We start from the raw sequence: 23,409 nt of genomic DNA, 5'->3' as shown, positions 1-23,409 counted from the left end.
GCATTGAGGATGAATGAAGCCAGCTCAACCCACCCCGGGTGAACGCTGCTCAAGTCAAGTCAATGAATAATTAAGAATTTGAAAATTATTGTTTTAAAAAATGTCTTTATTTAGTAGATTATTAAATTCGGTCTTGATTGTGTGTTAAATGCAATCAGATATTGTATAATAGGGAGATGTTTCATACAAACAGGTACCCTCTTGATGAAATTTTTTAATTACTTGTATTAATTACTAGTAATTACTTAATTATTCATTACATTATTTAAAATGAACTTAAAGATTGCTGTTAATATACAATGAAAAATCATTACGAACCAATAAAGAACAAAATTACAGAATCAGTAGAGTAAAGATTTGCTTTATGATAACAGGATCTTGTAGTAAGAATTTTTTTTTTCTAACAAATTGTCAACACACGATTATAAATATTTAACCAGTAAAAATGAAATTTAATTGAAATTAATAAAAATTTAATTAAAAGTAACTTACTAATTTATCAATAAAATCATCAACTGCTTGGCCTGCTTTCACCAACATCATAACTCGGCGAGGTTTCTTCAATTTGGACACCATATCTTCAAGTGAAGTTGCACCAATGACTTTAGTACCTTTTGCTTCATTTTCCAAAAAATGAGTAACCTTTGATACAGTTCTGTTAAAAGCACACACCTAGTATAAAAAAAAGGAAAGCATTAAATATTTGGTTAATAAAAAAAACTAACTCAAATCTATAGCTATATTTCCCTAACTGAGGTGCTTCCATACCAGCATGGACAGCAGACGTTAAATGATGACGATTAATATCAACTATTCCTCTGATTACGTTCAAAAATTTCAATAAATATTAATAAACAGTTTCTTGTTCATTGTTGGAGATATAAGAATTTTTAATACCATGATTTTAGCCCCTTCCCATCTGCTATACTAGCAAAGATTATACAGTTCTATATTTAAGAGATGAAGAATTATGTACATTATTTGCATTTGACGGATATTTGTCCTCATCTTGTTTGTTGTTAACACAACGTTTCGACTGATATACCCTCCAGCCTTCATCAGGTGTCTTGGGGAAATTTCGGACCTGGGTTCTCATTCCTAAGGTATTTTTCGATATTATTATTAGGTCACTGCCTGGAATCAAACTCAGAATCTTGGGGTTAGTAGCCCGCGCTCTTAACCCTAAGATTCTGAGTTCAATTCCAGGCAGTGACCTGAATAATAATAACAACAAGAACAACATTGCAAAATACCTTAGGAATGAGAATCCAGGTTCAAAATTTCCCCAAGATACCTGATGAAGGCTGGAGAGTATATCAGCTGAAATGTGTTAACAACAAACAAGATAAGGACAAATATCTGTCAAATGTATATAATGTAGCAAAGACTATTTTCATTTTATTTATTTTTTAGATTTGAAACTCTTATTGCTAAATGATTCTACTTAGGCCTGTAGGAACCACTCCTGAGAACATCCATTACAGAATTCATTCCTGAAAATCAAAGTAATTCCAATTGAGTTCCTTTTCCTTTATATATGACATTTTATTAAACTTCTACTACTCATAGGCTATCTCAATGAAAAAGCCAGCTACCTGATTATCTTCAATTAATAAACTCTTTAGCTTTTAAACTGGCCATATCCAATCCAAATATTCTACTTGTCTTATCTTCAAACTGATCATATCTGGCCTCTCACACCTAACCTACAACGTACTTCACTTACCAATGCATCCTGTTTTATTCACTCGTGTCTTGTAAGAAATAGCCAGAAGGAAGGCAATATGAAACCATCTTTATAGCTTCCAGGAAAATCCATAAGTAGAGTGCTTGGAATGGAAGTCACCTGGTGTCATTTGTTGATCCAATGGCACAAGGAAGGTTGTGTGCATGTGAGTGTGTGCAAGTGCACGATGCACACACACACACACACACACACACACATGTATTGTTGACATTGCAAAAATTTAGAAACATCAAGAACACAAAATAATTTCTTTTTTGAAATGGTAAATCTTGAAGCAGAGAAAGCTATAAACAATAGCATGCCAATACTGGATTAAAAAACTCTTTCGATAAAAAGAGTCAAAGGCTGCTAGTGAGATGCAAAACCCATGTCTCCTGTAAACATGTCAGGTGTTTTTATTCCCATCAAAAGGCCCTTAGCCCTTTAGCATTCATATTACTGTGTCAAATGTAATGTTTATTTATTCTCATTGTTTTCAACTAATCATTTATCATCCTGTAGCATTGAAATTTCAAAATTTCAATGATGTGATTGCATATTATCAAAATGACTTTGTAGGGTAGGTATGAGAGGTGGGATCTGACTAGTTTGAACATAAAACAGGTAGAATATTTGGGCTGGATATGGCCAGATTAAAACATCTGTTTTGACACTACTCCTACTGCTCTCATCCCTCATTATCATTATTGTTTAACATCTATCTTCCATGCATGCATGGGTAAGATGGTTGACAGGAGCCAGCCCATTAGAAAACTACCCTAGGCTATAAGGCAGCGAGCTGGCAGAAACGTTAGCACGCTGGGCGAAATGCTTAGCAGTATTTCGTCTACCATTACGTTCTGAGTTCAAATTCTGCCGAGGTTGACTTTGCCTTTTATCCTTTCCAGGTCAATAAATTAAGTACCAGTTACGCACTGGGGTCGATCTAATCAACTTAATCCCTTTGTCTGTCTTTGTTTGTCCCCTCTGTGTTTAGTCCCTTGTGGGCAATAAAGAAATAAGAAAACTACCCCAGGCTATTATGTCTGCTTTGGCAGGGTTTTTCAGCTGGATGCCCGTCCTAACACCAACCACCCCGCAGATGCTTTATTAAACTATTTACTTCTTCAACAGAACAGAAATCCTGAAATCAACTCCCTACCTACCAACATGCAAAAATTCAACTTGAGATGTCTTAACACCGCCCACTTACATAAACAGCAACCCATCCTCAGCTAAAAAAATTGTCTTAAGGTTTTCAGCATAATGAAACATTCTTTGATAAAATTTATGCAATTTATTCAAAAAACTGGATATTCAGTAAATCTAGTGAAAATATACTCACCACATATCCATTATCATTCATGTTAAGAATAAGGTTTTGACCCATCACGGCTAGGCCAATCAAAGCAATGTCTGCTCTGTAAAATGAATTAAATATATATTAAAATTATAAGAATAAGATTGTATTTCAAATTTCCTCCTCCTTTTTCATTTGACTAGGCTAATGAAGAAAAGGTATTTATATTTTACATAATCATTTATTATATACAAATCAATGAAAGAATAAAACATGGTTATTCCACCTGGTAAAAAGAAAAACAGTAGCCAAATCTCCCTCACATCATACCTACCACCTTAAAAGGAAAGGGCACATTGACCAATGTAATCTTCATTTAACATCCATTTTCTTTGCAGGAGCTAGATGGCTTGACAGGAGCTGATAAACTGGAGAGCTGCATCAGGTTGCATTTGTCAGTTTTGACTTGGTTTCTATGGCTGGATGCCCTTCCTAATGCCAACCACTTTATAGAGTGTACAGTGTGCCTTCCACGTGTCACCGGCAAGAGTGCATTTCAAGTGTTACCAACATGAGTGCCTTCCAAGTATCACTGGCACAGGTTCCTGTCACCTGTACGGGTGCCATTTATTTGTCACTGGCATGAGTGCCTTTTACATCACATTGACTAAAGTAATACTAAGTACAATGTGTTTGAAAAATATATAAAAAATTATCGTCATGGTTGGATTGCCTTTGAATCATAGTTCAGCTTACCCAGAATTCTTTTTTGGAATGGTGAATATTGAAGCAAATAAAGCTATAAACAATAGCATGTCAATATTGGGTTAAAAAACTCTTTTGATAAAAGGTTGCCCCTGGGATGCAAACCCACATCTCCTGTAAACAAGAGAGGTGTTCTTATTCTTACCCAGAATTGACAGAGTTAAACAAATGCAATTTAATGTAGAGAAAACGCATTTCTTGTTAATTCATTCAATAATTGTTCCAACAAACCACTTTTTTATAGCACAAAATAAGGAATGCATAGAATTCATTTCTGTTACAAATAAAATTATTTTTTTAAAAATTGCAATCTAGCTACAGAAAAACTGTGGTAATTGAGAGGGGAAGAGATGAAAATTATGTTCATCACCATTATCATTGCTGCCACCTCCACCATCATCTCTTGGAAGCTACCTTATTTGAGTATCTATTTAACCCATTAGCATTTAAACTGGCCAAAACCAGCCCAAATATTCTATGCATTTTATGCTAAAACTGACCTGATCCAACTTCTGATACCTACCCTACAATGTCATTCTAAAAACATACAAACACACTGTTAAAATCTTGGAGCTACAAGATGTGTGATTAATTAAGCAATGTGAATAAATAAGCAATACATCTGATAAAAAAAATCTGAATGGTAAAGGCTTAATCCTAAATCTTTATCTTATGCAGTAATTTGTCTATTGAGCGGCATGCACACACAAACACAGAGCTGTTTTTATAATACATGTAAATCTATAATACATCGTTATGAAACAAGTAGTGTTGAATGTAGTTAACCTTAAATTCCAAGCAGGTTTCTCAAAATTAAGCTTATGAATTATCAAAATATTTGGGTACATTATAGAAAACCAACCAAACCATTCTAGTAAGTATTTGCAACACTTGCTTTCTGATTCACTTGTGATGTCTTAAAACCGAAAAGCAGAATGACTGTCAAACTGAAATCTAACACAGATATTAAAGTACAGTACAGTTAGCCATGCAAGTGAGCATGACTAGATAACATGTACAATGCTTTCACCAGTCTTTTTTTGTTTAATCATCTGTTTATTTATTGACCTACTTTTACAAGAAGAAAAAAAAAAAAAATAAACATCAAATGTATAAAAGACCAAATTACCAACAACAAAACAAAAAAAAATAGAACTACCCCAAGGAGGAAACAAAGAAAAAAAAAGCAGGGAATTAAGCAGCAAAAGACAGGAGGGAAGAAATTAACAGGTAGTATACCCTAGGCCAAATGGTATGTTTGCCCAAGCCTCGCAGACATAATTGCAAAGGCCTTGCCACAGAGAATAGCCAATGATGCTCACTGCAACAGCCATCCCACTTTGTAGGGCTCATTTCTCAGATGAGTTGCAGTTATCCTGGTTTTGTGGAGAAAATCAGCAGTGCAGGGTCTGAGAACACTTGAGGTCTCAATGGCAACCAGGACAAACAAACACACAGCCAATCAGATTCCTGTATCTATTTGACTTCTCTGCATTACGAGCAGTGATGCCTGGGTTTGCAGCCAATGCACATTGTGCCCCAGACTATGGATTTACCCCATCCTTGTATGGGAAGAGGGTTATAGTATCAGAGCACTTATCATCTATGTGGTCAAGACCTATTGGCTCCAGTTGTGACAGGAAACCAGCCGCATTGAGGACACTTCTAATTATGTCATTCACAGTGTTGTATTAGGGGAACTGGCCTGCACTTTGGCTGTAGAAAAATAGATGCAGGCCCAATTCATTGACTACAGCCCCATGATAGCATTTGTGCAGCTCACACATGTGGAGATTGAGGTGCTGGGCCACTCAGTTATGAATGCACTCATTATCAAGAAGAGAGTACTGGTTGATGAAGAGGGCACTGTCTTAACCTATGTACCACTGTTTGGCTGTGAAACCGAATGGAGGTAGGCAAGGCAGGATTAGTCTTAGGATGTCTCAATCTGAATGAAGATAGATTTGGATTTGGTATCATCCCAATTGTGTTAGACATCTGTATTCTAGGGGATGGTAAGGTCTTCAACAGTCCAATTAGTGAGAGCCGAGTCCAGTTTCCAAGCCATATCAGGTTCAGCCATCCCACAGAGTACTGCATTGATGAGCATGAGACTGGAGGAGATCAAGGACAGATAGGCCAGCAGAATCAGATCCAATGCGGAATGGATGCCAAAGTCACTGAACAGGTATTTAGCCTGATGCCAGCCAGTGCTGTCAAAACATTGCAGATCAGTTCAGCACAGCACTGGATGCTGGCAACGACTGCACTGAAGCAATCTATGAGAGGATAACATAGCACACTGAGTAGCAAGAAAAGGAGCTTAGGCAGGGCAAAGCAACTCCTCAAAAGGGTGATCGCCAGATGTGTCATTGAGGTGCAATCTCTCAGTTATCCTAGATTAGTTAAGTCCACAAGCTTGGTCTCCAGACACTCTGTTATGGTTTTCGGGAGAATTGCGGAGCTATACAGACAACATTCCTTGGCATCAGCCAAGCCCTCATCAAGACAGTCTGGATATTGAGTACAGCATCTTGGAATTCAATCTCACCACAGCTCACATTTATCATCTCTGATTGGAGGAGTTGATCTCAAATCCAAGAATCTTTAAGGGCTGGGATGACCTGCTGAAGATACCCAACTATAGGCTCAACCAAGACACCCAGGGTCACATCATCCTGGTACCAGACATTGAAGGGTGGATAAATTGATTGGGCAACATCATCGACAGCCAACACAAAAAGGAGTGGAGTCAGAGGGTCACTTTGCTGGACGCCTGTAGGGTAAGCAATCCTGTTGTCAGCAGCCATGAAAAAGGGCTACACCACCATCTAGCTGATACATTACAACTGAAGAGAGTGGTTGGTATGTGAGAGGAACATGAACAACATGAGAGGAAGCATCTTTTCCAAAAATACAATGAACCACTCAGTCCAGGAATTGAAACTACAATCTTGCAATCATGAGTGTAACGACCACTAGGCCATGTGCCCTCTAATATTACAGTGGACACTAACATATTTAACCCTTTGGCATTCAGAATATTTGATCAAATTTACATTGTTTTGAATTGATCATGCATTATCTTGTAGCTTTGAGATTTTGAGGATGTGATTATTTTTAAGAATGACATTGTCGGATATGTGTGAGAGGCCAGACCTGGCTGGTTTGAACATAGAACAAGTAGAATATTTGAGCCAGATTTGGCTGTTTTAAATGCTAAAGGATTAAAGAAGTAAGCCAAAATATTTAATTAATTAAAATTACACCTGTAATGAGAAAAAATCTTTTACCCTAATTATTAGTTCTAATCAAGAGAGGCAAGGAGAAACAGCCTTGGAATGAAAGTAATAACAGAACATAATGTGGAGTGAGTTTGATCTTTGGTAACACAATGACAACTAGTGGACAGGTTTCAATCATTAATGAATCATGGTCTAAGAGTGACCAAAGAGAGATATGGGGTTTTAGTAAATGGACATTGAGTGGGGTATTGACTTAAAAGAATGACCAAGGGAAAAAATATTCACAGGATCAACTGCTGCATGAAAAAATAATTGGCAGAGTGGATGATAAGATATTTAATGGAGTGAGAAAAAAAATTTACACTTGTAGTGAAAACAAAAAAAAGTTGATTATTAATTCTAATAAAAAAAAGACAAGGGAGACAATTATAGAATTTCAAATTGAGACTCCAAGCATGTTTTAGTTGTATCAGACCTCATAAGTGATGCATAGCCTAAACACTGCTGTCTAACCTTAGAATGGCTAGAGAGAAAAGCAAAATAAATAGAATTCATTAAAAGATATATCAATAAAAAGTTATTTGTATGTGTTATTTTCTACTGGTTTCAATCATAGCCTTGCTTTTCCGGTTCTTTCTTTCAAAAGAAACAAAAGATTGTCAATTTCAGATTAATAATAATGTGACTTAGCAGAATGTTAAAACACAGAGAAGTGGAAAATGCTAAATGTATTTAAAAACTCCTTTATCATACAACTTCTACCATCACCACCACCACTACTACTATTCTTGTGACCTACTAGATATATACTACATGTATGTAAATATCTACGCGTGTGTGTCCCCTGCCACCGGTGTTGGTGTGTTTACGTCTCCATAACTTAGTGGTTCAGCGAAAGAGACCAGTAGAATAAGTACAAGGCTTTAAAAAAACAAGTCCTGGGATCGATTTATTCAACTAGAACCCTTCAAGGTGGTGCCCCAGCATGGCCACAGTCAAGTGATTGAAACAAGTAAAAGATACTATTTTTGATAGGTATTTTTCTTCTTTCATGAAGATTAGGATTCATTATTATCATTAATTTTATCCTTTCTTTTTGTTATGCATTGGCTGAGATTTCTCAAGGAAATATTCTACAGGTGCAGGAGGCATGGTTGTGTGATAAGGAGATTGCTTCCAAACAACATGGTTCCAAATTCAGTCCCACTAAATGGCACCTTGGGCAAGTGTCTTCTGCTACAGCCCTAAAAACCTCATCTGGAAAATCATAGTCATCATTGAACGTTTGCCTTCCATGCAGGCATGGGTTGGACGATAAAATGCTAAATATATTTAAGCTCCTTTTATTGCCGCCGCCGCCACCACCACCACCACTACTTTTATTTCCCTGTAGTACTACTTCTATTACAATGCTTCCTTGTACTATTACTTCTACAACTACATATCCTTGTAGTACTACTACTACTGCTGCTGCTGCTATGGCAATAAGACTTCACAAAATGAAAGATAGGGAGTGTCTTATATGTTGGCTGTAAAGGCAAGAATACCTTTTCAGAAAAAATGTAAAGACTGAGTACAATAGACATTGCTATAAATGGTCATGACTCAGGCGACATAAAAGTAGATTCAGTGGTTCTTATGTAAACTATACATATTGTGGCAAAAGTGGAGCACTATTTGCAGAGATTTCAATTAATTATTCATAACTACACCAGTACTTTATCTGGTATACCTTTTACTGAATGATGTATATTCTATTGCATTGGTAAGTAAACACACACACCACGTGTGTGTGTGTGTGTGTGTATACGTACGTACATGTGGTCTGATCAATAAGAATCTGGACTGTTACCATAGTAACAAAGCTAAAGCATGCAGAGTGAAGCCACTTGGTACGGATTGACCTTGTACTCTTATTTGCTTCTATTATAGCAACTCAGTTCCAGTTTTAAAATATATTCTTATAAGGACAACATAGTGCGTATATGTATGCGTGTATATATATGTATGTACAGGTGTATATGTGTGTCTGCGTTTGTGTGCAAACTTGGGTAAGTGGGGCATTGAAATAGTAACGCAGCTAAAGTACACAGAGTGAAGCTGCTTGGCACAGATTGACCTTGCACTAAGTTTTAATGCCGTAGCTCACTTCTGCTGTTTACAGCAGTGCTTGGAAGGAACGTGTGTAGCATGTGATCATTACATTCACCATGACAGAGAAAGTTGAGCAGAGAATCTGCATCAAATTTTGCCAAAAGCTTGTCAACACCTGCTCATAGGCCTATGCAAAGTTGTAGAAAGTTTATGGAGAGAAGTGTACAAGCAAATAAAATGTCAATAGTGACAAATGAATGTTTGCCACTATTGACATTTACAGACCTGCAACCAGCAAAACTGAGAAAAACATTTCAGATGTGCCTGCAGCTGTGAGAGGAAAATCATCAAATCACCATTTGTGAGTTATCAGAGGATGTGCAGATTAGTTATGGTTCAGTTCAGTCCATTATCACAGAAGATTTGAGTATGAGACTTGTGTCTGCGAAGTCTCTGCCAAAACTGCTTTCAGCTGACAACACACCTGTCCATTCAGCACAGTTTGCGCATCAGTTTTTGGTTAGGCACAGCAGTCTCCAAGTCCGACAGCCACTGTATTCCCCAGATCTTGCCCCTTGTGATGTTTTCCTCTTTCCAAAAAAATCAAATCCCGCTTGAAAGGAAGATTTCAGAATGTTGAGGAAAATGAAACTGAATGTGACAAGGCAGATGCTGATTATCTCAGAAAATGAGTTCCAGGAATGCTTCCATCAATGGAAACAGTGCTGGATTAAGTGTGTGACTTCTGCAGGGGACTACTTTGAAGGAGATTAAATGTTAAATTGGTACATGTTTTAGTTTTGTTTCTGTAGCACCAATCCAGATACTTATTGATGAGACCTCATATACATGTGTGTGTATAGAGAGAGAGAGAGAGGGGGGGGGTGCTGAGGCCATGCAAAAGATATCTAGCACACTGTAAAATGGTTGGCATTCAGAAGAGCATCAGCAAACCATATCAAAGCAAATATGGGGGTTTGGCACAGCCATCTGCTGTTGAACTGACCAATACATATCAACATGGGAATGCTGATACATGTGTGTGTGTGTGTATGCAAATATAGTCAAGCCATTCATACATAAATCACTGGTATAGATTTTAATATTCTGCTTAAGGCATTGAATTGCATCCTGTGATGAGGGTCCAGCTGAAGACTTATCACTCAGTCATCATTACTCTCAGGTATTATCTATCATGGAGTGGTAGTACCTGTCAAGATCCCCAGTCAATGGTCAAATAGCAGAACATCTTGTAACTGAGGCATACAGGACTCGGGGAAGGCCTATTCCCTAGATATGTGTCACATAGGTCCATCAATGTGTGAACATGTCTTGATAACACATGAACAAGTTCCCTTGCCTAATGGATTTAAATAGGCCCCGTGCCTCAAGGATAGTTCAGGAGAGTAGATTAGTGGAGTGAAAATGTAAATAAACTGGAAGAAGGCAATGGGAAGTTACTGCAGTGTCTTCCCAAGAAAAATCATGATTCTTCACACTTTGGTATGGAGATTAATGATTGACAAAACACATGGGGGAGGGGGGAGAAAGAGAGTTATACACACAGATTTTAATCCACTTTAGCAGAGTGCAAAGTTAAGTGATATATCTAAGGACTTCCTAGTCATTACTATGATGACAATGAAACAAAAGAAATGCGACAGGATGCACAAAACCTTATCAGAAAAAAAAAACTTGCATCGAACAACAAATAGCATTCTATTTGATTTTACAGTAAAGCTATTTAAACAGCTTTTGTTCAATCTTGAAAGGGTCATTATGCTAATAATAAACACATGAACTAGAACTGTTTCACTTCTTTTATTATTATTAATAATAAAAGAAGTGAAACACAACCAGTGCATGTATTTATTGTTGGCCTAATGATCCCTTCCAGGCACAACAATAAGCTATTTAAATAGTTTTCTATAAAATCAAACAAAGCTAATCTTAATATTCTTTCTAATTCTGGCACAAGGCCAGCAATTTTGAGGGGAGTGGACATTGATTACACCAACCCCAGTGTTCAACCGGTATTATTTTATCAATCCCCAAATAAAATAAGTCACATGATCAGACAAGAACTTGTCGTCTCTGATATAAGAAAAAAAATTAAACATTCACTGATGTTGCAAATCGCTGCCTAAATGATAAAAAGATAGTGTATAATCAAAATATCTATCTGTGTATCATAAGTAATGTATATACACAGGGTCAAAAAGACCAAAATGCAGCTGATGCTCTTGAAGGCCAAATGTTAATTTGTCTCTCTGATAGTTATTGTTGTTTTTTATCACAGGGAGTCCATAAGGGATGTTATATCTTGGACAAGTAGTGCAATAGCTGGCCTGCATCAAGTTTGATACATAGATGGCTATAGTATATATATATATATATATACACACACACACACACACACACACATGTATAGACATTATATGTATACATGCATACACATATATACATGTATGTATATACACACATATAATACATGTGTGTGTGTGTGTGTGTGTGTGTGTGTGTGTGTGTGTGTGTATCATTTGTAGAAAACAAATCTGGATCAGAAACACACTCTAAGATGTAGAGCAGTATATATTAAAAATGGGGATGGCTGGTTTATAGGATTACACTAGGTTTCCCGTCCATAAAGGGTTTAACTTTATAGCATATCATCAGACCCCAAAACCTGTAGGCCTAAGACCTCTTCAAAATATGGAGGGGCAAAGGCCTCGCTACAAAAGTAAACAATAGGGGATTATTTCCCTTTTCCATTGGCTATCAACTTCCGGCTTTGCCACCATCTTGCAGGACCCAAAAGGCTAACACGAATTTCCTAAAATGTAAACAATGGCCCGAAAATTTCCATTCTGGAGTTAAGGATGTTACCTGGTTCAAGCGAATCTTTTAGGATTCTCATGCATTCAGCTATGCATAACTTGCAACACCTTGTCCCGTCGATGTTGGGGACTGGGGTCTTGAGGATTTTCCATGAGATTGAGTATAGGATCCCATCATCTCTTAGTTGCCAGACATGGCTGGCCAGTGATGTTACGTATCTCTTTTCTGGAAGTCTAAAGGAGGACCTATGGTTGGAAACATGATGCTTGAGAGAATTCCTGGTACACCTGATGTATCTCCATGGGTGCATGTTGTCAGTGCTGCTGCTGTCTACTCCTCATTTCAAAGTAGATAGACAGACAGATACATATATATATATATTATTTAATTAAACACCACACATCCATTTCCAAGTATATATATATATATATATATATATATATATATATATATATGCATACACATATATACATGTATGCGTGTGTGTGTATATATATATATATATATATATACACACACACATATATACATGTATGCGTGTGTGTGTATATATATATATATATATATATATATATATATATACACACACACACACACACACACACGTATATATGGTTACAGTAATATATTTAGAATTATCCAACTGAATATATCTCTAAATTCTTATTTCATGAGAATTATTAATCCATTTATATATTAACCGTTGAATGACCTATTTTGAAAACCTGTCAGCAAACTGGTGTGTGTGTGTGTATATGTATGTATGTGCATACATACACACACAAATGTAGATTACATACATGAAGTTGTAAATTTTTTTTTTTTTTTTGTGAAAATTTTACACACCTTGCAATGTTAAGGTCTTCTGTTATAAATATCTTCTAGCTAAACTATTCATGCCTCGCCTTGCATGGAGCATCAACTTATTTTCATATCAACATTTGCTTTCTATCTGATTTTGCTGACTTTTTAAACAACACATTTTTTTTTTACTAATAGATGTTTCTTTTTTAAGTGTCTCTCATCGCAGGAAACAGGATTGACCTTTTTATCTTATGTCCTGTTTGATGTTTACACCTCAAACCAGGAAAATCCTGTATGCTGTGAAAGTACTTTATTATAGAAAAGTGGTAATTGTACCCCTGTTTCCCTGTTGAAAGAAACTTATGAACAGGATTAAGGACATTAATTATAACTAGTTGGATAGTTGGGAAGGTCTTTGTTTTTTTAGATAAAATAATATACACCTCTATAAACATTTTATTTAGGAAATAACTAGAGATTTTAAATCTCATGGTATTTGCAGATTATATAGCATAGGCACAGGAGTGGCTGCATGGTATGAAGCTTGCTTCCCAACCACATGGTTCTGGGTTAAGTCCCACTCCACAACACCTTGGGCAAGTGTCTTCTATAGCCTCGGGACAACTAAAAGCCTTGTGAGTGTATTTGGTAGATAGAAACTGAAAGATGCCTGTCATGTATACATATTTATATGTGTGTGTGTTTATCCCCCACCACAAAATGACAACTGGTGTTGGTGTGTTTACATCTTTGTAATTTAGTAGTTCAGCAAAAAAGAACGACAGAATAAATACTAAGCTTTAAAAAAAAAGTCCTGGGATTGATTTGTTTGACAGAACCCTTCTAGATGGTGCCCCAGCATGGCAACAGTCAAGTGACTGAAACAAGTTGAAGATACTATTCTTGATAGGTATTTTTCTTCTTTCATGACAATTAGAACTATTGTCCTTATTTTTGTATCTTTTTTTCTTGTGCATTTGCAGAGATTTCTCATGGAATATTCTATGGGTTCAGGCGTGGCTGTGTGGTAAGATTGCTCCCCAATCACATGGTTCCAGGTTCGGTCCCGCTAAGTGGTACCTTGGGAAAGTGTCTTCTACTGTATCCCTAAAAACCTCATTTTGATATAAAAAATAATCAAATTTGGAATTTATAAGAATTTTCTACACAGGGTAGACTGTAAATAATTCCTTTCTTTCAATAAAAGTTACCTGCTCCAAACTAATTAATAAGCAACTTTATTATAATTACACACACAGATGCAATGCTGCTCATACTTCAGTCATAAATGCACAAAATTATGTACAGAAAATACAAGTCAATTAAATTCCAGCATTGCTGGATTTTCACAATTTGTTTATCTTTGTATATATTAGAACTTTCAAACTATTTATAAATTTCAAATATAAACAAACAACAAAAATAACTGTAAAAACCTCACAATGCCAGAATTTAATTGACTTGTATATATATAGGAACAAATAGATGTTGAGTTATACCAAGGTATGCATGTAAATAAACATAAATAAAATAAGTCGCCATGATAGATCGTTAGCCACTACACACATTTTTTCTGTGTCCCTTTCTGTAGAAGAGCGTAGGCTCGAAACGTAAAAGACTTATTCTATTCCTGAGCATTATACTAATACACCTATTTGTTTTGTACACCACCTGTCTTCGTCTTTTGTTTTTTTCGTAAACTCTCCCTAAATAAAAAAAAAATTATGTGAGAGATACAAACACATATTTTGTATACAGTTACACAATCCCTTTCTACTTTTCTGCTATAGGCATAAGGTTTGAAATTTTGGACAAGAGGTCTAATCAAATATATCAATCCCAGTACAAGGCTGGTATTTATTTTATCAACTCTGAAAAGATGAAAGGCAAAGTTGACCTCAGCAGAATTTTGACAGAACATAGACATTGTTTGCAGTGCTAACGATTCTGTCAGCTCACCACCTTACATATACAAAATACATACACACACTTTCATTATTACAATTTTATATAGTCACATGAAACAAAAATGTATCTCAATCATAAGAGGATAGCACACTGATGCACTGTAACACTGGTGAAGAGGCAGAATGAATTATACCTTTATTTGATGCATTACAGAGCTGGGATCCCTTTGGTTTGAATGGCAGTTTTTTCTAGCGGTGTCATATGAAATTGTCACCCATAATTATAACCCTAGTATCGATCTATTGCATTTCAATCTGTTTTAGGGTTAGGAGTGGGGGGAAGCATATCTTTTTTTCTTCACAAATGTAAATAAACCCAATCTGTTTCTTAAACGAGGGACATATTCATACGGCACAGAATGTTTTTTACCTCAACAGACATCAGTGATTGGTTGAAATTGCAGAAATTGAAGAAAAAAAAAACAAATATCTCACAAACTATAGAATTTTCTCAATAAAAACAAGAGAAAAAGATGTTTTATAAATACATTCTACCAGTATACAAAGTTCACAATTTTTTAGTTACCTAGAAATTATGTTAAAAACTGCCGTTCAAACCGAAAAGATCCCAGAGCTGAACTCACAGCAAGTGTATTTAATATAAACATTGAGTTTTTTTAGTTAAAAACTGTGCCTGTCAACATGAAAATAGTAACCATTGACTGAATTCCATATATGAAATTCGCATTTCTGCAATGAATCGGTAATCAAATTTTTTATATTTAATAATAAACATTTATATTTTTAGTCTGCCTCATATGCTTATAGGGTTCATCCTCTGCTAGATAGCCCTGGCTGTTTCAGTTTGTGCAGTGAAATGGCTTCCACTACCACTTCTCAAGGAACAATCAGACAAATTAATTGTTCCAATAATAATAATTAGAAATTCTTTATTTTCTTTGTTTCTTTTGTTTTTTTTACAAAAAATACTTCTGAATATAATAAATCATGTGATTATTAAAGAATTGTTTTCATTTGCTTCTTTCATTAATATGATGACATTTTCAGATTATATGAATAAGTTTATTCTTCAGCATTTTACGTCTTCTTTTTGTTTCTTTTTTCATACATTACAGAGTTTATCTCGGGCATTTTTAAAGCTAGATGCCCTTCCTGTTGCCAATCTAAGTAGAGATTTCAAACTTGAAATCTTCAAAGCCACAGTCGAACCAATTCTACTATATGGCTCAGAAACCTGGACGTTATCAAAGAAGCTTGAGAGGCGGTTGGATGGAACTTACACTCGCCTCCTTATGAGAGCTCAAAATCTCTCGTAGAAGTATCATCCAACCAAAGTACAAATATATGGGAAACTACTACCAGTATCATCTCTTGTAAAAGGTAGGAGAGTCCAGTTTGCTGGACATTGTTGTAGAGCTGAAAACGAGGCAATTTATACTCTTCTCCTCTGGAAGCCATCTACTCGCGATACCAGAGGGCGCACACTCTCCTACCCTGATGTAATCTCCAGGGATACAGGCATCCAGCAACAGGACCTCTGTAATGCTATGATGGACTGTGAAGTCTGGCGTAGCATAGTAAATTCCATTGTCTTGACCATGGTTGAACAATGATGGTGATTAATTTTAGACACACAACATGCAAAGACACAGTGTACTAATTCTAAAACAGGGATAAACATGGGTGCTAGGATGCCTGAAGTTTGTTAAAGTTACCAGCTGATTAAAAAAAAAACAAAAAAAAAAACAATATATGTTGATAATAAATATCTGACAACTTGAATTCACAAATGTGCATTTTATTTCCAACTTAAACACTTCAGCAATTGAACTAGTCTAATATTTAACTTAATTCAACACATCTCTCTATCAATTTTTAATTAGTTTTCTAATTCTTCCATCATAACAAAACTTGTTGGTTATATAGTATAACTTTCCCACCTCAAAAGTAAGCTGTCAAAACTATTCAAACACCTTGACAACCGATAAAATGTTATTATATCAGAAGTCCCAGAACATTTTCCTTTCTGTTTATGAATGTATTACTTGCTGGTACTTCTAACCACACATGCACTCTTATATAAATAATATGAATCATCATTCTTTTTCAACTTTACACATGCAAACACACAAATTACTGAAACAACAAACTAAACCTTTCTCTTCCACCTAAGACAAAAATTATATATCATCATCATTCAATGTCTGTTTTCCATGCTGGCATGGGTTGGATGGTTTGACAGGAGTTGGCCAGTTGAAGAGCTACCTGGGCTCTATGTATTTCAGCATGGTTTCTATAGCTGGATACCCTTCCTAATGCCAACCCCTTTACAGAGTGTACTGGGTGCTTTCGTACAACATAGGCACTTTTACATGGCACCAGCACAGGTGCTTTTTATGTGGCACCAACACCAAGCTCACAAGATTAGGATTGCTCAAAGACAATCAAAATTTTACTTGGCTTGATGTGTCTTAAGCACAGCAAACTGCCAGAAGTCACAGTCCCTTGTCATCTGCTCTGTGAGGCCCAATGTTTTAAGATCCTTTCTCACTACTTCATCTCTTGTCTTCCTGGGTCTACCCCTTCCACTATTAGAAATCGCCACTTCTTGATGCATCTAACTTCATTTATATGCATCATGTTACTGTAACAGTACAGTCTTCTCTTTTGTACACTATATCTAATGCCTCACATACCCAGTTTTTCTCTCAAATCACTTACACTCTGTTGTATATGCACACTGGATATTACCCATCTAGTGGTGCATACAAGCTTCATTTCTTTCAAGCCTTCGCATGTCCTCAGTAGTCACTGACCATGTAGCATTGTTTGTATATAATAAAATGAATCATAAAGAAGCAAGAACTGTAAACTTTGGTATAGGCTTCATTCAAATTAGAAATGACGTTTTTACTAAAATAAACTGGAAGGATTAAAAATATTGTTAAGAATTTTTGTCCCTATACAATCAATCTCTTCATGTTAGGTACATTTTGTGTGTGAGTGTGTGCGTGTTTAACATTTGGATAATGATTATTTTAAGGAACAAATAAGGATTGCTGTGACTGCATAAATGCCTTGTATTAAGACAGGTCACAGATAGCATGAAAGACATGGAATGTAGTCTGTTTGCATTAATTTACTCTCTATTTAGAAATAGCTACCAATCCTACAGTTGATTTTAAGTAGCAGACAGCTTTAAAACACATGCTCCAAAGAGAAATGGGTGTGATTTAACCAGTTTGATTTTGTCTTGATGTCAAAAATGAAGGCTCTACGAATAAATTAAATCGTAAACCTGGTGGATAAGGTTTTAACAAATATAAGGTAAATTGTAAGCAATCCAGTGTTATTGAAGAGAAACTTATGAAGTAATAAATAATTGTGGCCAACTGAGAACTGGTGACGTGAATATGGTAGAATTAGGTGATTCATGAGTAGACTAGAGATGTTGATGAAAGAAACATGAATGGGTTGAGTACTGATCTAACTGATGTAGTTAATGGATGAGAAAATGGCTGGTACTGGAGGATGAGCCTCATTGACCTTACTCCAACATAAAAATATTAGATATATATAATAATGATCAACTATAGCAGTGTCAAATGGTGGTTGTAGCCACACCCAATGCCACCAAATTTTAAGGGGTATAACAAAAGTTTTCCATTAAGATTTGTGATTGAATAAATGAGTAAAGATTAATATTTATAATGAGTTTCCCATTTTCGAAGGGTATGCAGAGCAAACTTGGAATATATGTCACTGAAATATAATATGCTCTAGCTGTAAATATAAACCGTCTAGTTAACATAATGACAGCTTTTCCCTTTAAATTAAATTTACTTTTTAAATGTCACACAAAAGAAACAGGTGGGGGTTGGTGGCAGGAAGAACATCCAGCTGTAAAAACTTGTCACGCAAATAGTACAGCACATATGATATATATATATATATTTATATATGATGAACAAATGAACAGAAGTAGGTAGCACTCAACATATAGTTGAAGATGTATTTAATGAGTAAATGATGTAAGGTTAGTCAATCTTGTCAGAAAAATATCTTTTTACAACCTACGAAGCTGCTTGTGTTTTATTTATATATATATCTACATATGCATTGAGCGAGAGACCCCCTTTGGTCATAAATGACCATGAGACTGCACCTAGAAAGTTCCTCTCTGAGACACAAGCCTGGGCAAGGTTGTTTGTGGAAGTCTGCCAATTGCCCATGCATACCAGTCTCCCCACTCCACACTATTGATGTTGCCCAAGGGATAGACAAACGCCAATACAGCTTGGCACCAGTGATGTCACAACTCATTTCTACAGCTGAGTGAAATGAAGCAACATGAAATAAAGAGTTTTGCTTAAGAACACAGCATGCAGCTCAGTCTGGGAACTGAACTCACAACTGTAAGCCCAATGCTGTAACCAGTGAGCCATACACCTTATATATATATATTATATATATATATATATAATATATATATATATATATATATATATATATAAAAAGGTGTATGGCTCACTGGTTACAGCATTGGGCTTACAGTTGTGAGTTCAGTTCCCAGACTGAGGAACTTTCTAGGTGCAGTCTCATGGTCATTTATGACCAAAGGGGGTCTCTCGCTCAATGCATACGTAGATATATATATAAATAAAACACAAGCAGCTTCGTAGGTTGTAAAAAGATATTTTTCTGACAAGATTGACTAACCTTACATCATTTACTCATTAAATACATCTTCAACTATATGTTGAGTGCTACCTACTTCTGTTCATTTGTTCATCATATATAAATATATATATATAACACTTTAAAACTATCAGGCTGAGTAAAAAGTAAGCAACATTTTGAAACATGAAATTTGTCACAATATATTTCAACAATGTGGAAATTTTATTCAGCAAAGTCAGTATAATTACAATCAACACATTTTTGCCAAGTTTGTTTATTCTGGTACCATAAAAATCTACTAGAGTTCTGGAGCTGATGAACTCTTTGAACGCACTTTCAGCATCAGTTTGATTTTTGAACTTCTCTCACAGGAAACCATCAAAGTGCTTGAAAAAGTGGTAGTAGATAGGGGAAAGGTCTGGAGAATAAGCTGGGTGGAAAAGAACTTTGTAGCCAAGTTCCCTCAACATCTGGAACGTCATTAGTGAAACGTGTCATTGAACATTGTCATGAAGAATGATTGGCCTCTTCTGTTGACCAGTCTGAGACGGAGCAGCAGTTTTGTGTTCATTTTGGCAATTCCATGGCAATAGGTTTCTGCAGTAATGGTTTTTCTGGGTTTTAAGAAGTTATAGTGGATGAGTCCAGCAGTACACCACCAAACAGTCACCATGACCTTCTTTTTGAAGAGCTTGGGTTTAGGGAAGGTTTTCGGTTCTTCATTCTGGTCCAACCACTGCAAAGAACTTTTTTTTTTTTATTGTACAGAATCCGCTTTTCATCACAAGTTACAATATGGTCAAGAAATGGATTGGTCTGGTTACAGACAAGTGACAAGCAAATTTCATACCTGCACATTTTCTGATTTTCATTCAAATCATGTGGTACCCATTTGTTGAGCTTTTTTGATTTTCCAATCACATGCAAATGGTTGCAGGCAGTTTTCTAGCTAACTTGAAGTTCTTTTGCAAGTTCTCGATTGGTTTTACATGGATCTTTCTCAATGACAGTCTTTAATTGACCATCATCAATGACAGCTGGACAGCCATTATGCTCAGTTTTCAAGGCTCAGATCTCCACTGCAAAATCTTTTAAACCATTTTCAAGCTGACCACTCACTGGTCATTTCTTCATGAAACATTTCGTTGATATCGCGAGCAGTTTCAGCTGCTTTACATCCTTGTAAGTTGAATAGCAAAATTGCTCAAATATTGCACTTTGACAGCTCCATTTCAAATTATTGTAAAACGGTGAAAAAAATATCAATTTTAATTTGGGCAAGTCAATGTTTGTATTATCAGACAATTGCAAAAAAAATCAAAACAGCAAAAATCCCGTACAAATTCTTCATAGTTCAAAACACTGCTTACTTTTTACTCAGCCTGATAGAATTAATGCAAGCAAACAATGCGGCCTGTATGCAGTTACTGGACCTGCTAGAAATAGCAGAGAAATCTCCCTAAAATCATACTTAAAAGAATACACTGGATAATGTGACTCTGGAAGATGGGATGGTCATAACTACAAAAGCTTTGATCAGAGACAAGATTAAACAAGTACCATAATCTCTCTCTCTCTCTTTTGTTTTATAAACTCCATTAACAATATGTAGTGTTGTTTACAAATGGCGTGCCTAAAAGTAACAAAGCTAGAAGCCACTCCCTTATGTATATTTATCTATCAAGCTTATCAAAACTACTTTAATGCCATTGTTTGTATCTATAGAAATGTTTGGAGTTGTAGCTGGTCAACTCTGATAAACATTTATTTTGAATAGCTCAAGCTTCTTAGCTGTAAACCCATGCAGGTATAATTTACAGCAGATAATATTGGGTTCTATATAATGGATTACTGTTTCACTGAACTTGATTTACTGACTTACAATTATCCCATGGTAAGATAATAGAAACCATTAAACTGCTACTCCCATCCAGATCTTCAAAATCTTTTTCTTTACATGCCCTCAGATAATGCATCTAAAAGATTTTTTTCTTTTTTAGTTGGAAAGGCAGAGTCCATGACTCTTTACAAGACATTCACAACTGGTGCAAAGAAGACATCTTCACACTGAAGACCTGGTCCTAATGTTTGCAATGGAGTGGACTACACTAAAGACCAGGTAGTGAAGAGTTAAAGCCAGGCAACAGATTAACTCTTTAGCATTCAGATTACTCTGACAAATGCAATGCTTAATTACTCATATTGGTTTGAATTAATCATGCATTATCTCACAGCTTCAAGATTTTGATGATGTAATTGTTTATCTTTAAAATGAAATAGTAAGGTGAGTGGTCAGAGACGGCTAGTAGAAAATGAGTATTTGGGTTGGATATGGCCAGTTTACATGTTAATGGGTTAAGTCTACCACCCAAGAAGGTTGTATGTGAACTCAGAACATGAAAAACTAGAACAAATACTACAAGGCATCTCCTCCAACATTTTAATATTTCCAGTAGTTGACCACCCTACAGGAATATTTTATCTATTGACCAGATTCAACACTCAGAAAAGGAGAGGTTAGTAGAAAAGTTTAAAATGCTATCTTCAATTTAGATTTTGTGGTAATTCACACCTGCGGTCATGAATGCTGGGTAATGACCAAAAGGGTACTATTGCAAATACAAGCAGCTGAAAAGTATCTCTGGAGTAATGTTGCTCAACAGGGTACATAGACTGGAGATCAGGGTATCTCTCCAAGTTGAGCTGCTACTTCTCTGCATGAAGAGGTCACAGCTCTGGATGTGATCAGAAAGTCACTGACTCTGATGAAGCAGATCTATAATCAGAAGTATTGCAATCATAATAATCTTATCTTTAAATATCTAGAATTACATTCCCTTTTAAAGATAGTATGATGTGATAAGGAGAGTTACTATTTCTAGTGACATGTTATCGTTACCCTAACTGGCTTCAGTGCCAGTGGAACTCAAAGGGCACTATTCGAGCGTGATCGTTATCAGTGTCGCCTTACTGGCACTTGTGCCCGTGCTAGTAGGGTGCCAAGAGCACAATCTGAGTGTGATCGTTGCCAGAGCAGCCAACTGGCTTCCGTGCCAGTGGCACGTAAAAGGGCACCATTCGAGCATGATCGTTACCAATGTCGCCTTACTGGCACCTGTTCTGGTGGCATGTGTAAAAGGATTCGAGCGAGGTTGTTGCCAGTACCGCCTAACTGGTTGTGCTGGTGGCACATAAAAAGCACCCAGCTGTAGAAACTCTGCCAAATCAAGCCTGGTGCAGCCATCTGGTTCACCAGCCCTCAGTCAAAATCGTCCAACCCATGCTAGCATGGAAAGCGGACATTAAATGATGATGAGTGTGTGCATATATTAATGGTTTAAACATTGTGTAAACAAATGAACTAACAAACAAATCTGAATAACCCACCCCAGTACTAGACAGGTGCTTATTTTTTTTAAACTCTAGAAAGATGAAATGTAAAGTTGACCTTACAGAATTGAACTAACAATGCAAAGTGCTGTACCTAAATACCTTCCACTAAAATCTAAATACAGATTACTTTAGCATGAATGATTTAGTTATTGTAAAGATACAAATATCAAACAAGTATCTTCTTTAAATGAATTGACAATGTTATCTGTCATACCAGAAAACTTGACTGTTTTACTCAACTAAAAGTGAAAAACCATAACTGAATATGATTAAAGATTTTAATTGGTTATAAAATGCTGAAGCTTATCAGTATGTGTATGTGTGTGTCATCATTATCATCATCACCATTTAACATCATTTTTCCATACCGGGATAGGTTGGGAGGTTCCACAGAAGTTGGAAAGCCAGAAGAGTGCTCCAAGTTCCAATGTCTTTGCCATAATTTCTACAGCTGGATGCCCTTCCTACCACCAACCACTTTACAAAGTGTACTAGGTGCTTTTTATATAGCATTGGTGCTATGAGGTCATCAAGTAACTCACAAGACCCTCAATTGAGCAGAGAGTAGTATTGAGGGAGATGGTTTTGTGCCAAGTGAGGAGGGATTAAAATATGATAGAGGGACAGAAACAGGTG

The 23,409-nt window shown here is 36.1% G+C and overlaps 1 protein-coding gene across 2 annotated transcripts in view; it reads right to left on the bottom strand.

Moving 5' to 3' along the window:
* LOC115212732 (6-phosphogluconate dehydrogenase, decarboxylating) overlaps positions 1–23,409 on the bottom strand; it is a 53,473-nt gene that overhangs the window by 26,795 nt on the left and 3,269 nt on the right. For both annotated transcript variants that reach the window (XM_029781374.2, XM_029781375.2), the window contains exons 2-3: positions 3,072–3,147; positions 493–672 (exon numbers count right to left, since the gene is read on the bottom strand). In XM_029781374.2, coding sequence (XP_029637234.1) covers positions 493–672; positions 3,072–3,147 — 256 coding nt within the window. The remainder of the gene's footprint in view (positions 1–492; positions 673–3,071; positions 3,148–23,409) is intronic.

This window comes from Octopus sinensis, linkage group LG6 (assembly GCF_006345805.1).
Source record: "Octopus sinensis linkage group LG6, ASM634580v1, whole genome shotgun sequence".
NCBI classification, from domain to species: domain Eukaryota; kingdom Metazoa; phylum Mollusca; class Cephalopoda; order Octopoda; family Octopodidae; genus Octopus; species Octopus sinensis.
Note: the sequence above shows the minus strand (reverse complement) of the source record. Positions and strands in the feature narration are given on the sequence as shown.